General features: G+C 40.9%; 1 protein-coding gene across 8 annotated transcripts in view; it reads right to left on the bottom strand.

Moving 5' to 3' along the window:
- Window positions 1–17,542, bottom strand: part of LOC109579336 (cholesterol 7-desaturase nvd) — a 202,416-nt gene that overhangs the window by 140,420 nt on the left and 44,454 nt on the right. For all 8 annotated transcript variants that reach the window (XM_049450086.1, XM_049450080.1, XM_049450085.1 and 5 more), the window contains one exon: window positions 1,461–1,845. In XM_049450086.1, coding sequence (XP_049306043.1) covers window positions 1,461–1,809 — 349 coding nt within the window. In that variant the 5' untranslated portion in view covers window positions 1,810–1,845. The remainder of the gene's footprint in view (window positions 1–1,460; window positions 1,846–17,542) is intronic.

Raw genomic sequence — 17,542 nt, forward strand, 5'->3', positions numbered from 1 at the left:
AAAGAGGAAATGCCAATAAGGTGGGAGTTTAGGCAGGATAATGATCCTAAACATGCGTCGAAACTGGTAAAACAGTGGTTTAAGAAAGAAAGGGTGCAAGTTATGGAGTGGCCGTTGCAATCGCCAGACCTAAACCCCATTGAACACCTTTGGACAGACCTAAAGAAGAGAATCGGACCTTTTAAAGCCAGCAATAAGGACGAATTGTGGGCCCAGATTCAAAAATCGTGGAATTTAATTCCAAAAAGCGTTTGCTCAAATTTGGTTCATTCGATGCACCGAAGATGCGAAGAGGTAATTAGGCAAGGCGGCGGTTCAACAAGATATTGAAACAATAATATTTTTGTAAGAAGTTTGGGTCAAACTTTAATTTAAGAAGCAATTATATTATGTTTCTATTTTTTTTCCAGGCCAAAATTAGAAAATGGACCACAATTTATTTGTGTCTTATAGCACGTGCTAAATAAATCTAGATTTTGATTAACTTTAACAAATATATTAAATCGTAATGAATTTAAATTGAAAGAGTTCTACAAACAATAAAAATATATTGAAAACTGTACGTTTCTATTATTTTTTCCAACACTGTATATCCCTATATATATTTCGATTAGTTTTAGGTGATATGTACAACCGTGAGGTGGACAAAACTATAATACTCTAGCTACTGGTTGCAAGAGTATAATAATTAGCACAACGTACCAACGAATATCATAATGTAAAAAAGAAAGACATTTTTAATTCCTAGGTATTTCAACAACCAACTAAATTATTTGACTTATTCGACATAAGCGTCTAGAGAGACATGTGTATAAAAGGAGATTTGCCGCCTCCACAGTCACAATTTTATAAAGTCTTGTTTGTTTATATAAAAGTAATTTGTATTGTATTGTTAAGTTTGAACTCTGTCCAATTAGCCACTGTATCGTTGATAATTTCGGGTTGAGCTCAATCCTGCTCCTATTATGCTCTTTCTATCGTAACATAATATCGAGCGTAATGCTAAGATATATATATGGCATTGGTATATTATATTCACACATCAGAAATACTTATAAATAGGTTCATAGGTTCTGTTGTTTACATGAACCGTTAATCACCTTCTACTCGTAGTTTTATTATCCATTCCTTAGTACAATTTACTACGGAGTTCATTGCATATTGCAGATTTATCGCAGATTTTTCTGCTGTGATTGCGATGCATAACATTGTGGTGCTATCAGCGAAATTTGTTCGAATAAACAGAAGTGGACCTAAAATACTGCCTTGCTTCAATTTCTTTTAGTTTGGTATATTCATTCCTTTCTGCGAGCTTACAGTTCTGAACCCTAAAAACATAATTTTAACTTCAAAGTGTTTTACGTGCAAAAAAAAACTACTCATACATACATCCCCAGATGGTGTCATTTATCTCGCATGTGTTAAATATTATGATTGGAGAGTTATCGTATAATACTTGCCGGTACAACTATAAGGAATATTAGCGCATGATCCATCACTTCCCCTAAAGCTCCACTGATGAAACGGACATTCGATATTATCTCCTTTTACTCGACCACCAACTGCCATATTTGCGCCAAGATGAGGACAATATGCATTCAATACGCTTACTTGTCCATCAATGCTACGAAAAATAATAAAATGTTCTCCAAGGCAAGAAATATATCTTTTGCTCTCCGGTTTTAATGATGATGATGATTCCAAAATACAATACCAGCCATTGGGATATGGAGGAGGCAATTCTTTTAACCCTATTAAACGTGATCGACGAGTTCTTCTTACAAAGACTGCATTGTCAGGCCCATACATTTTACAATTGTTTGCAGATCTTATAGGCGCATATCTCTGAAAAGATTGCATAGAGAAATTGTTAATGATTACAGTAATTACTTCATACAAGTTATTAAAATAAGAAGAAAAAAGTAAGAAAGTAGCCCTAGCCCTTTCGAGTGCAGCCGAACGTTTTATACTCTTGGAAGAGGATCGAAACCTAAGCAATTTTATGTATAAATATACTCTATATAACTCATACACTCTCCGACAAAGTCAGCATAAGATTTGTTAGAAAAACGAAAATCACGTTTCATCATACTACGTAGTATATATGTATGTATGCATAGGATTATCTATTAACTACACACAAAATTTACACTGGATTTCATTAAGGTATCTCACATACAACCGTATAGAGCAAAGTCAGCCGGATGTTCGAAAGTTCTGGTAATAGTTTCCGCCCAATTGTATTTATTTTAAGTACAAAGATATATGTACCGTAATGGGTAAATAACCCTCTGTATTTTTCGTTAAGATAACTCAAATATTGATCGTTATATCCAGCATAAAGTCACCTGGAAGCTGAAATTCTGTATATTTGGTACATGGTGGCTCGGGGAACTAATGAACCGATTCAACCAATTTTTGATACATAGAAATTATATTGACAGGAAAAGTTTGTCTAAATTTCAATTTTTTATCCCACACATTGAGTGATATTTTCGGTCAAAAGCCAACTATAGATGGAACATTTTTGGTCCTAAAGTGGCATACTTTACAGAAATTATTAGTCTAAAATTTTATCCGGTTACATCAATTGCTTCCTGTTTTGCGTACTGTTAAGTGAAATAATCAAATGCGATTTACAATTGTGTTATATGGGAAATAGGCGTAGTTGTAGTACGACTTCGCGCATTATCACATGTGACAAAGAAATAACTTACACTCAATGAAGTCGAAATCGGTTAGATAGGTGTAAAAAAGTGATCGGAGTCACGCCATTCGTTCAATATTTGCAACGGCTCCCATTAAGCGGTCTTATACATTATTGATTTATTGCGCTTTTAGTAGATTTGAACAATACCATTAAATGGGAAATGAGCGGGGTTACCTTCCGGAGATATGTACATCAAACTTATAAGATGGTGGTCCACGCCCACTTTTCCAAAATGTTTTGCCCACAGGTGTCCCTTCCATATCAGTTTTATATCTGAATTTAGTGCTTATTTATGACACTGTATACGTTTTCGGTTAATGGAGTTTTATGGGTGTGACAATGGTTCGATTACGCTCATCTTCAAACTTGCATTATTTTTTTATATTACTATTATATAGTAAGGAGGATGGAGTCATGTGTAGAAGTTCACGCAAGTGAGAAAAGTTCTCTGATCGCCATTCACTAGGGAGTGGCCAGAAACGATTCTTTTACATATGATTCAAGCAGCTCACGACTTCCGGTCTTTGACCAAGTATCTTTTGGGTAGCCTAAGAACATCCGTTTGAAGGCGAGCTAAAGTGAGAAGGCGAAACATCCCCTGCATAGGGTTGGGCGCTGGGTTTGGGACCCGCCACGTAAAAAACACTCCCAATGAAGAACAACAAACAGCCTCGGATGAGAGACCCTCCTTTTGATGACGACCATGGCAAGCGAAATAAGGACTATGATTTGAGGGCATGCACCTGGAATGTCCGGTCCCTTAATTGGGAAGGTGCCGCTGCCCAGCTGGTAGATGTCCTCGTAAAGATAAAGGCTGACATCACCGCCGTCCAAGAAATGCGATGGACGGGACAAGGACAGAAACGAGTAGGTCTTTGTGACATTTATTACAGTGGCCATATAAAGGAGCGCAAGTTTGGTGTTGGATTCGTGGTGGGAGAGAGACTCCGTCGCCGAGTACTATCATTCACTCCGGAGAATGAACGTCTAGCCACAATCCGCATCAAAGCGAGGTGCTTCAACATATCGCTGATTTGCGCCCACGCCCGACGGAAGAGAGGGACGATGTGACCAAAGATGCCTTTTATGAGTGCTTGGAGTGCACTTATGAGAGATGCCCCCGCCACGATGTCAAAATCGTGCTTGGCGACTTCAACAACAGGGTGGGCAAAGAAGGTATCTTTGGCACAACGGTCGGTAAATTCAGCCTCCACGAAGAAACATCCCCAAATGGGTTGAGGCTGATCGACTTCGACGGGGCCCGAAATATGGTTATCTGTAGTACTAGATTCCAGCATAAGAAGATACATCAAGCTACCTGGCTGTCTCCGGATCGAAAAACCACCGACCAGATCGATCATGTTGTGATAGACGGAAGACACGTCTCCAGTGTTTTAGATGTGCGTGCGCTCCGAGGTCCTAACATCGACTCCGACCACTATATTGTTGCAGCCAAAATTCGCACCCGCCTCTGTGCAGCAAAAAACGCACGCCAACAAACACAAGGAAGGTTCGACGTCGAGAAGCTGCAATCACAACAGACAGCCGAACGATTTTCTACACGGCTTGCACTCCTGCTCTCTGAGAGCACTCGTCAACAACTCGGTATAAGGGAACTGTGGGACGGCATTTCAAACTCCTTACGTACAGCTGCAACCGAAACCATTGGTTTTCGGAAAGTGCAAAAGAACAGCTGGTACGACGAGGAGTGCCGTGTCGCAGCGGAGAGAAAACAGGCTGCCTACCTCGCAACGTTACGATCGACCACAACATGTGCGGGATGGGATAGATACCGAGAGTTGAAGAGGGAAGCGTGACGCATTTGCAGACAGAAGAAGAAAGAGGCCGAAATGCGTGAGTACGAGCAGCTTGATAAGCTGGCCGACAGGGGTAATACTTGAAAATTCTACGAAAAAATGCGGCGGCTTACAGAAGGTTTCAAGAACGGAGCATACTCCTGTAGAACCCCCAAAGGTGATCTAGCCACCGATGCCCTGAGCATACTTAGTTTATGGAGGGAACACTTCTCCAGCCTGCTGAATGGCAGTGAACACATAACACCAGGAGAAGGCGAACCCGATTCTCCAATCGATGGCGATGGAGCAGACGTTCTATTACCCGGCCATGAAGAAGCGGCAGGGGCCGACAGATTGCCGGCCGAGCTATTCAAACACGGCGGCGAAGAACTGATAAGGAGCATGCATCAGCTTCTTTGTAAAATATATTCGGACGAAAGCATGCCCGAGGATTGAAATTTAAGTGTGCTATGCCCAATCCATAAAAAAGGAGACCCCACAATCTACGCCAACTACAGTGGCATTAGCCTCCTCAACATCGCATATAAGGTTCTGTCGAGCGTATTGTGTGAAAGATTAAAGCCCACCGTCAACAAACTGATTGGACCTTATCAGTGTGGCTTCAGACCTGGTAAATCAACAACCGACCAGATATTCACCATGCGCCAAATCTTGGAAAAGACCCGTGAAAGAAGAATCGACACTCACCACCTATTCGTCGATTTCAAAGCTGCTTTCGACAGCACGAAAAGGAGCTGTCTTTATGCCACGATGTCTGAATTTGGTATCCCCGCAAAACTAATACGGCTGTGTAAACTGACGTTGAGCAACACGAAAAGCTCCGTCAGGATCGGGAAGGACCTCTCCGAGCCGTTCGATACCAAACGAGGTTTCAGACAAGGCGACTCCCTATCGTGCGACTTTTTCAATCTGCTGCTGGAGAAAATTATTAGAGCTGCAGAACTGAATCGAGCAGGTACAATCTTTTATAAGAGTGTACAGCTGCCGGCGTATGCCGATGATATTGATATCATCGGTCTCAACACCCGCGCCGTTAGTTCTGCTTTCTCCAGACTGAACAAGGAAGCAACGCAAATGGGTCTGGCAGTGAACGAGGGCAAGACAAAATATCTCCTGTCATCAAACAAACAGTCGTCGCACTCGCGACTTGGCTCTCACGTCACTGTTGACAGTCATAACTTTGAAGTTGTAGATAATTTCGTCTATCTTGGAACCAGCGTAAACACCACCAACAATGTCAGCCTGGAAATCCAACGCAGGATTACTCTTGCCAACAGGTGCTACTTCGGACTGAGTAGGCAATTGAAAAGTAAAGTCCTCTCTCGACGAACAAAAACCAAACTCTATAAGTCGCTCATAATTCCCGTCCTGCTATATGGTGCAGAGGCTTGGACGATGACAACAACCGATGAGTCGACGTTGCGAGTTTTCGAGAGACAAGTTCTGCGAAAGATTAATGTCCTTTGCGCGTTGGCCACGGCAAATATCGCATTCGATGGCACGATGAGCTGTGCGAGATATACGACGACATTGACATAGTTCAGCGAATTAAAAAACAGCGGCTACGCTGGCTAGGTCATGTTGAACGGATGGATGAAAACTCTCCACCTCTGAAAGTATTCGACGCAGTACCCACCGCGGGAAGCAGAGGAAGAGGAAGACCTCCACTCCGGTGGAAGGACCAAGTGGAGAAGGACCTGGCGTCGCTTGGAATATCCAATTGGCGCCACGTAGCGAAGAGAAGAAACGACTGGCGCGCTGTTGTTGGCTCGGCTATAATCGCGTAAGCGGTGTCTACGCCAGTAAAGAAGAAGATTCATATTTCGAAGTTACGGTATTTAAATTCCTTCGAACTCCTATAAGTACCTGAGGACATGTATGCACAACTCTCTTCTCTGATTGTAACTCAGTGCTGATGGTACTCATCTCAATAAAGCATTGAGAACTCTACCCGCTGGTAAAATTAATTACAGTAGAGGCCCGCTAATCCGGATCAATTAAAACCGGCCCCTATCCGAAATATAAAGGAATCCGGATTACCAAAAACATATCAGAACTATGTATTAAGAACAAATAATGCACATGTTCCAAGAAACAAATCTTAATACAATCCATTGAAAAGAAACGTTCAAATTTTGTTTGTATTAAGCGGTGTAATATAAATTCTAAATTTAATTGAAAAAATCGGTTAATTTTGTTTGGCGAACGCTTTTTTGTTTAGCCTCCATTGCTCGCTGCCGTAGCGTTATAAGAATACACAAACTGTCCGATTCAACGTTATTTTCCTCCGACCATTGTATACAGGTGCTTTTAATAGCATCTTCATGTTTAGCTTTGGATCATTGTTTTCGACTTCTTCTTCACGAAGGAATCGTCGTCACTATGGAGGGGTAAATGGTTGTTATCTCCATTAAGCCATTCACTAATTTCAGATTGTGGTAGTTGATGATTGTTATTATCCATTCTCTGCAACAAAGCTCCGATTTCTGTTAGCTCTTGTGCATCTTCATGCTGTGACGTCCATTTTTCTTTGAGAACAGACAGAAAAACGCTATCATCTGGATCCTCGTCAGCATCGGAATTGTTTTCGGTATTGACTATATCGTTATTCCCTGAATAGGGAAGAATTTTTTGCCAACATTTTGCTACTGTATCAGACGACAGCTTGTCCTAAGAACTCGCAAGTTAAAAACAGCATCATTTATTGTGAGATTTTTAATGTCTTTGGAAACATAATTTTCTTTCAAAGACAGGATATGCACCAAGAGGCTTTTGCGATAATACAATTTGGTTAAACGTATTGTGTTTTGGTCCATTGGTTGGATAAGAGCTGTGCAGTTTGGTGGAAGAAATATGGCTATAATTTTACCATCATCGCTCATAAGCTGCGCAACCGATGCGTGACAAGAAGCATTTTCAACTAGTAAAATAGATTTTCCATGTAGGTTGTTTTCCGCTTGAAAATCCTTTACTTGTTTGACAAACGACTCGTGAAACCATTTTAAGAAAATATTTGAAGTCATCCAGGCATTTTTTGTCGAGTAATATTCAACTGGAAGATCGCTACAGTTCTTAAAAGCTCTGGAATTTTTCGCTTTTCTAATGACCACCATTTTAAGCTTATGTGTGCCATCACCGTTTGCACAAGCAAGAAATGTTACTCTCTCTTTAGAGGTTTTTCTCGCTGGAGCACTTCTTTCTGCAGCAGACACCCATGTTTGATCAGGAAGTAATTTCCAGAATAATCTGTAGAAAGGGTTGCACGGCAGATGAGTCATTAGACAGTTTCTCTCCGACCACTTTTATTTGACGAAGACCACGTTTATTTTTAAACCTATAAAGCCATCCTTTGGTGGCAGAAAATGTTTTGTTTTCATAACATTGGGCGTAAATTTGAGCAGCCTTTTCTTTTAAAATATTTATTGTGACAGTTATATGTCTTTCTCGTCGAAATATGAACCATTTATATATTTTATCCTCCATTTCTGGGTAGTCTGGTTCCCGCAACACCTTCCTATTCTTGGAAACAGCGGCGCAATTTGCAAGGAAGCTAAACAAAACGCAGCGCTGTAATATAACCGGTGAGGGTATAAAAAATGAGAACTTACTTCTTCAGTTTTTCTTTATTTTTTTTATGTCCGACACCATATTTTTCAGCTAGCAGTTTTCCACTTACACGGACGGATGGATTCTAGTGTCACAGAAGGAACGCAAAATTGTCCCACGACATCTCTGGATGGGTATTTGGTTGATGTCAAATTAGACCCGTTAGCTATCCCGTTGTTTGATGGATACATGTGTAAATGGTTAGCGTTCAAAGATGCCTTTGAAACATTGATACATAATTCGACATATCTAGTAGCTTTTAAGTTGGGAAAACTTTGGCAATCGGTAAATTCGGCTACTGTTCCTTTAATTAGTGGAATATATTCAGGTGGCTATCAATAAGTGTGGAAGGCTCTCAAAGACCGCTATGACAACAAGAAGCTGCTAACGAAAATACACGTATCCCGTTTTCTTAATCTCAAAACAGCTATCCATGAGTCATCGCAATCGAGTATTTGAGTATTGTGGATATGGTTCATGAATCGCTGCGTGCATTGCGTGTTATGGATATCCCTATAAATTAGTGGAACGCATTGGCTGTACCAATTGTGGTGGCTAAGCTTCCAGCCGTAGCTAAGCTTGACTGCTGCATGAGGTGCTCTACTACAGAGATACCCCAGCTAGAGGATCTATTGAAGGTTCTGAAAAGACGTGGTCATGGTCTAAGTAGCTCCTCAACCATCGGTCTCACTAACGGCTTGACATCAGCAGCGACCACTGTGGGCGCATGTAGCTACTAGGGATGCCGCTCTGGCTCTTAGCATCGAGCAACGATTTGAAGCCCTTAAGAGATTGAACTTGTGTTACAACTGTTTACGTTCGAGTCATTCCTATCGTGTTCATCTGGCAATTGTGGAAATTGTGGACGCAAGCATAACACGATCCAATGTCGAGACAAGTTCAACAAAACGTCAAAGTTTTCTTCTATAACTACGCCAGCCGTATGCAACGAGATACCTGCGGAGGTGCCGACAACCACAACAGCATGACTAGCCGCGCCAGCACGGCCTCTCGCTGTCAATCCAAAGCGGATAACTCTTTTAGTAACAGCACGTGCATATGCCTTTGGAGAAGCATCGGCGCAGCGATTGGCACGCGTTCTGTGTGATCCCGGATCACAGGTTAGCTTTGTAACGGACCGTCTAGCAAACTGTTTGCAGCTATATCTACAAAAATGTGACTTGATGGTAGAAGGTGTAGGTGCGACCATTAATATTCGAGTGAAAGGCAGCGTTACGTTCACTCTGAGATCAACAACATCCAATTTTGAAATGCGAATTGATACATTGGTTTTATTGTCCATTACTTCCCCGACTCTAGCAGTGAAGATTGACATGAAACCAATGGCCATACTTGAGAGGCATAGATTTGGCGGACGACCAGTTTGGTACGCTTGGAATTATCGACGTTCTTATTGGCGCGAACGTGTGGGGACGTCTCATAGAAGGTGAAGTTATCGGTAGAAGACCAGACGAACCTTTTGCCCAACATAATCGCTTCGTGTGGGTAGTGTTTGGTCCAGCAACAGTGACCTTTTCAGCAAAGGAATCATTGCTCACACTCAGCACTTCACTAGACAGGGAGGACCACCGGTTGGAGGAACTGGTGTCAAAGTTCTGGCAAATGGAGGAAATAGCGGTGGTTGATGATCTGCCAGAGAACGAGTGTGAGCAGATTTTCGATACCACTCACAGCCGTACATGGGGCAAGATACAGTTACCCTTACGGCGAAAGGCAACGGAACTGGGTGACTCGTACACACTGGCATTACAACAATTTCATAGACTAGAGCGTCGTATGGTTGCGGATCCAGTCCTTAGAGAAAACTACATTTCATTTATGAGGGAGTATTCAGCACTTGGTCACATGGAGACGTTACAACCACCTTACGATCACACCAATTGCTACTACATTCCTCATCATGCTGTCACAGCAAAGTGACGCTTTGGCACCTACCAGAACTGGAATCTTATTGAATGATGTTCAACTGTTAGGTCCAACACTTCAGGATTCGTTGAGTAGTATACAAGTGCTGGTTGCACCTGAACATCGCGACTATCAACGAATTATATGGCGTGAGTCTCCTGCAGACGAAATCCGAGTATATCGTCTGAAGACTATCACATATGGTATGGCCTGCGGTTCTTACAATGCAGTACGAACTTTACAACAATGTGCTTGTGACAATTCCGCTGGGGTTCCTGACAAGCGGCTCGCGCTCGAACTGCGATATTAACATCGTTTTATGTTGACGACTTCTTGACAAGTTGTGAAAGCGTTACCGATGCAGTGGACCTGACTAAAAACGTGGACGCCATCTTATCTGCGGGAAACTTCGCACTAAGAAAATGGAACTCGAACGATAGTCAGGTGATGATGCGTTTATCTAGTGAGCCATCGCTTTTTAGCTATATCTTCCATCCTGAGAAGACTTCGGTTTTGGGCTTAAGATGGGACGCACTGTCGGATCAGTTATTCTTTCGCGTCGACCTACGTCAAAGAAGAGATATACCCACGAAGCGCCGAGTACTCAGCGAGGTGGCACGACTCTTTGATCCTACTGGTTTCTTATCGCCTGTTATCGTAACTGGAAAAATATTCATTCAGAGACTGTGGTCTACCGATCTATCTTGGGACTGGCCGGACGATCTTTGCCGCCAATGGCTGAAGTATCGGGCACAGCTTCCAGAGCATAATCAAATTCGAATCGAGCGGTGGATGGGCATAATTCCACGCGTTGAAACATCATTTACGGGTTTTGCGATGCCAGCTCACACGCGTTGGCAGCGGTGATATATGCGAAGACGTTGCACACAGACGGTTCTATACGTTTCACTCTTCTAACGGCACGTACCAGGGTAGCACCGCTCAAAGCTGCTACTATACCACGGAACTTTCGGCAGCGCTACTTCTTGCTGAAACATTCCAGAATGTGCGGGATTCTTTGAGACTAGTTGACGTTCCCTACTATCAATGGTCGGGCTCAGCTATGGTATTGTGTTGGCTAAGGAAGGATCCAGCAAAACTAAAACCATTCATATCAAATCAGGTTCTTAGAATACAAGAGCTGACATCCCCCACGCGACGGCATTACATTCGTTCTGCTCATAACCCAACTGAATGTGCCAGTAGAGGTATCACACCTGTCGAGCTATCAGTCCATTCACTTTGGTGGCATGGACATAAGGAGACAGACATAATCTATTTGGACAGCAGTGATGTTCCTCTCAGCAAGGAAATGCGAACAAATTGATTGCACTCGTGTCCCATCCATTATATTCTCGTCGTCCCAACGGGCACGCTATTCTGTTAACTGAACGGTTCAGTAATATCGCTGGATTGTTGGGAACGGTGGCCATTATCCTACGTTGGTTAAGAAATCGTCGACACCTTCGCCTACCGGTTACCAGAGCTCAGGAACTGGACGACGCACTATACACTATAATCCATTTAAGGCAAGAGGAACATTTTGCGGATGAAATCCGTCAATTGAAGTCTAGTTCAGGTTTAGCATCTTCCAGTCGAATAATGCCTTTAAATCCATTTATAGATAAGAACCGAATGTGTTGGAGAACGCATTCACAAAGCCCAACTAGGAATTGATCAACGATTCCCTATTATTTTGCCAAAATAGACGCCGTTGGTCAAGCTTTTACTACATCAGGCACATGAATCTACACTGCATGGAGGAACACAATTCATGCTGCACACTCTTCGTTGCCGCAGTCAAAGAGACCGGCATAGTAGCAGCCGTAGCATCGGTCAAGAGCTGGGCATGAGTCTTCAAAAATTAATTTCAATTTCAATAAAAAAAATCAATAAAAATACCGCAAGACTTTTTTGACAACCCATTATAAAATTGCTTGGATTTCGATTCTCTGATTGACGTTTTACACCTTAAGTATTTGCCTGGCTTTGATTCTTGCAAGTTGCAAGAGTATTGCCCCCTTAGGCCTTTCTTATTTGTTTTAAGTTTATTTTATACAAAGATTTATATGTCGACTAATATTATATACATATATGTACATACATAAATAAGTAATAACGCAGATGAGACGGCTGAATAGCCAGTAAAAATTAAAATAATATACAAATTTTTAAATTTAACTATGAAGAAATGTTGCAGACATGTTTACAATTAGGTTATATTTTTTAGCGTTCTGAAATTTCGGCTGCCAGATATTCATACATGTAGCTAAGTTCCTTTTTTTTAATAACAGTTAAGAACAGTGAAAAAAATTAAAACTTTCCATTTTCTTTAGTATTGCTGAGGAACAATATCATAAAATCGAAACATATTGTATTATTTGTACGTTCCGTCGTGATGGAATTTCAAATATACATTTACATACATACAAAGTTGGAAGGAGGATGAAGTCACGTGTAGAAGTTCACGCAAGTGAAGAAAGTTTTTGATCGCCATTCACTTGTGAGTGGCCAGAAACGATTCTTTTACATATGACTCAAGCAGCTCACGACTTCCAGTCTTTGACCAAGTACCCAGCCTAAGAACATTCGTTTGAAGGCGAGCTAAAGTGAGAAGGCGAAACATCCCCTGCATAGGGTTGTGCACTGGGTTCGGGACCCACCACGTAAAAAAACACCCGCAACGAAAAATCAACAACAGCCTCGCATGAGAGACCCCCCTTTTGATGACGACCATGGCAAACGAAATAAGGACTACGAATTGAGAACATGCACCTGGAATGTCCGGTCCCTTAATTGGGAAGGTGTCGCTGCCCAGCTGGTTGATGTCCTCGTGAAAATAAAGGTTGACATCACCGCCGTCCAAGAAATGCGATGGACGGGACAGGGAGCGCAAGCTTGGTGTGGGATTCGTGGTGAGAGAGAGACTCCGTCGTCGAGTACTATCATTCACCCCGGTGAATGAACGTCTAGCCACAATCCGCATCAAAGCGAGGTTCTTCAACATATCGCTGATTTGCGCCCTCGTCCCGACAGGAGAAAATGACGATGTGCCTTTTATGAGTGCTTGGAGCGCACTTATGAAAGCTGTCCCCGCCACGATGACAAAATCGCGCTTGGCGACTTTAACGCCAGGGTGGGCAAAGAAGGTATCTTTGGCACTACGGTCGGTAAATTCAGCCTCCTTGAGAAAACATCCCCAAATGGGTTGAGGCTGATCGACTTCACCGGGGCCCGAAATATGGTTATCTGTAGTACTAGATTCCAGCATAAGAAGATTCATCAAGCTACCCGGCTGTCTCCGGATCGAAAACTACCAACCAGATCGATCATGTTGTCATAGACGAAAGAATCGTCCCCAGTGTTTTAGATGTGCGTGCGCTCCGAGGTCCTAACATCGACTCGGACCACTATTGTTGCAGCCAAGACTCGCACCCGCCTCTGTGCAGCAAGAAATGCACGCCAACAAACACAAAGAAGGTTCGATATCGAGTAGCTGCAATCACAACAGACAGCCGAACGATTTTCTACTCGGTTTTCCAACTTGTTCGCGGCGGCTGATATATTATGTATTTGAATTGTGCTCGTGTTCTTCTGTTCTCGTCCGTATTAGTGTTCGTTTCATTCGTTTCGTCAAGTTCCGTCAATTTGTCAGTGTTGTAATTATAAGTATTTTAGTCCGATTCTATGTTCCCTTCCTACAAATATTTTATTTTAGCAAACTTAATTGTTATTAAATTTATTCATAAATGCGATTTCTTCGAAAACAAAACATATAACACCCTGGGAAATCTCACCGCCACCAAAAATACGGAGAATCACCTGCAATAGAGAATGAAAGTCTAAGCCAAGAGTTTCGACGACATCTCCGTATAGAGCGGATTTACAAAGTAGCTTAGAAAAAAATGTAAACGAAATTCAACAAAAAATTCTCACGAAATCCAGCAAAGTAAACGAATCCTCTAGAACTTAGGAAAACACGTTCTTCTAAAAAACAACAGGGATATTCATTTAGAGACTCGGATCACAATATAACTTTCGAAGATTCTGATGAAATGGAATAATTCTCTTATCTTTCTCCATTAGTATCTGCAATTTTTGTAATAAACGCTGGGAAGATGATACAGAGGTGCAAACCTGGACTTCATGTTTACAATGCGAAGTGATCTGGGCTCACGACATATGCATCCCAAAAAGAAGTTAAATAATCTTTCCTACTCCTGAATATGATTTTTTGTTAGCCTTTTGTTTTTTGAATTCCATACAAAACGATATAGTCTTTCGCTACTTTTATTTTGGGTGCTTAATAAATTTTTTCAAACATTTAATTGTTTTTTTTCTTTTGACACTTTTATAAAAAAAATTTGTAAATCGTTAATTTTGTGTTGGTAATATGGTTCACTATACCATACAGGTATTTAACGAACCACGTATACCACATTACCCCCTTGGAGGTCAAGAAACGATTCTTTTACATATGGCTCAAGCAGCTCACGACTTCTGGTCCTAGACCAATTATCCTCTTTATTTGGAAGATGCCCAGCTGGTTGATGTCCTCTTGAGGGTGAAGACGGATATCACCGCCTACCAAGAAATGCGATAGACGGGACAAGGACTGAGGCGAGTAGGTCCTTGTGGCATTTACTACAGTAGCCACATAAAGAAGCGCAAGTGCGGTATGGGATTCGTTGTAGGAGAGAGACTCTGTTACAGAGTGCAGTCAGTCACTCCGGTGAATGAACGTCTAGCCACAATCCACATCAAAGCGAAGTTCTTCAACATGTTGCTGATTTGCGAAAACGCCCCGACGGAAGAGAAGGACGAGATGGATATGTTTAATCAGTATATCTTTGCTTCATAAATAAAAACCAGAAATTAGAACCACTCTGAAAACAAAGTGGGCAAAAGTAGCAGTGGGATAATAATTCCAGCACTGTTATTATAAAGGCAAAAGTTTGCGTGTGTTTCATTATCTTTGAACAATCCATGAAAATTAATTAGCGGATAATATATAGGTAAATTTACACACAATTTTTTTCAAATAAAACACAATACTTAACATAATATTAATTTTGCAGGGTACAGTAGACATATGCAGGTGCATATCACAAATAACGTTAACCCGATGTTGTCGGACGCGTGAGTTATATCGTCACATCAACCCCCACCAAAACCCAGAAGACACCAATAAAATAATAACAACAAATCATTAAATTTATTTTCTTATTTAAAACATTGCAACAATTGTAATTGATATTTACTTCCTGTTTACCAACTTTTGTACAATTATTATTGTTTTAATTTTTCCTGTATTTTTTTTGACTCATCAAATTTAAAACATCGCAATAATTGTAATTGATACTTACTTCCTGTTTACCAACTTTTGTACAATTATTATTGTTTTAATTTTTACTGTATTTTTCTTGACTCATCAAATTTCTTTTACTTGTTTGCCTTCATGTAAACTTGGTTTAGAAATAAAGAATTATTATTGGTAACCTTCAAAGAGATAAGGTGTTTTACTTAACGGAAGAACATTTAGTAACATATCTGGCGCAGTCGAAAAGCCAACGGTTCCGGTCGAAACTAAAAGTGCTAACAAAATAAAACCTTGTTAATCCTTGGACCACATAAGGGCCCGCGTGTTCAAAAATCCGAAGGAATATCGGACGGAAAACCAATACCAAGAGCATATTGGTATAAGGCTAGAAGGAGATAAGTGAACCGTTGTAAGTAAATGAGCGGTTATTGGATAACAAAAGAAAAAAAATGGATTGAAGAAAAGTTAACATATGTAAGTTAACATAAGCTGCCCTTTATCAACAATAAAGTCCGCGGGTGGCCTGAGTCAGCGAATTCACATTCCCACGCTGACAGGTAAGGCACAGCGGTAGCGGCAAACTGCCAACGCAAGCGTCGGCGTCGTATCCGCTGCAATAACTCCACAACAACTGAGACAAGGTGCAGGTTTAAGACATTTAGAATGTAAGTTTAGTTTTAAATAGAGAACTCATCAGACAGGATGGTCTGATCAATAAAGCAATAATAACAAAAAACAAGACGGTTATTTGTAATTTATAAGCAAATTTTTTTGGTGACATCTGTCGGAGAAATGGCTGGAAAACATGTTGATAAATAAACAAGTTTTAACTTTTTTTTTAATTTTTCCCCCATGTTTTTTTACATAAAATTATAAAAAAGTATGAATCTAGTAGGAACGAAAGCCAAGCGTTTTGAGAACATTTAAAAAAAGCAAATCGGTTGATTAGTTCGACCGGAATCATGTCCGCCATGTCATGTGTTTTGAGAAAAACGCGTTTAAAGTTTGAGGTGCACTCCGAGTGCTCCGAACGTCGAGCGGTATTTTATTTTTGGGCCTTTTTCGAATCCTCCCAATGGTAAAGTGAGTTTCTACATTAATTCTAAGGGTATAAGGGAACAGAAAATGGAAAAAATGTTTGGAAAAAGATTACCCCATTAACCCCTAACTACTTATCTCATGTCAGTAATTTAATATCCTAGTATGCGCATGTATTGGTTTGATTACAGCAGTCCTCGCAGTTAGGACACGAAACCGTCATGAGAAGATTCGTAAATTTTTGTACACCAACAACAATAACGAAATGCGACGTTGTTGTAACACTGAGCAGTAGGAGGAAGAACAACCAACTACAACAACTCAATTATCGCGTGAATCTTTGTCAGCAAATGTCGCTGATGGTCTGGTCAAAATATGGTCATTACCTAAAGCACCTGACAAAAATTTCAATAAGTTTCCCAAAAGAGAACGGCTTGCGTGGATGAACAAATTTGTTCAAAAAAAAAAAAATTAAAGCAGTATATGCCAGACAAACCTAACCGTTGGAGCTACAATTTGTTCTTGATGATCGTTGATTCAGGCTAGTGTTACAATTTTGAAAATTACTCGGGGAACGAAGACTATCCACTTGAAAATGAACCGAGTTTAGGGGCGTCATCTAAAGTTGTAGCTCGTTTGTGCCGCACTGTGCCACGTTTCGTCAATCATTGTATCTTCTTCGACAACTACATACTACACCAGTCTCCCATTAATATATTATATATATTTAAAATCAAGTTGGTGCAGACGAGTATGTAGCTTCGGTTAACGAAATTGATATTTCCAAAGTCTCCTGGAAAGACTCAAAAGTGGTCAATATGGTTTCAACATTAGCTAGCATAAAGCCATACAAATACAATGTAGAAGCAACGCCCGAATATTTTCCAGCTGTTGAGAGGTTCAATAAAAGAACACAGTGCGTCGAAAAACTCCCATGAGAAAAAAAAAAAATGATACTCGTATACGCGAATATAACAATTACATGGGGTGATTCTTATGGATTCATTATTAGGACGAAGGCATATCTGCATCAGCTCCCGCAAATGGACCAGCCGATTAATACATCATATTGATATGGCAATGATTAATTCGTGGATCGTATTTGAACGTCATTATGCTGTAACA

Source organism: Bactrocera dorsalis, chromosome 2 (genome assembly GCF_023373825.1).
Source record: "Bactrocera dorsalis isolate Fly_Bdor chromosome 2, ASM2337382v1, whole genome shotgun sequence".
Lineage (NCBI taxonomy): Eukaryota > Metazoa > Arthropoda > Insecta > Diptera > Tephritidae > Bactrocera > Bactrocera dorsalis.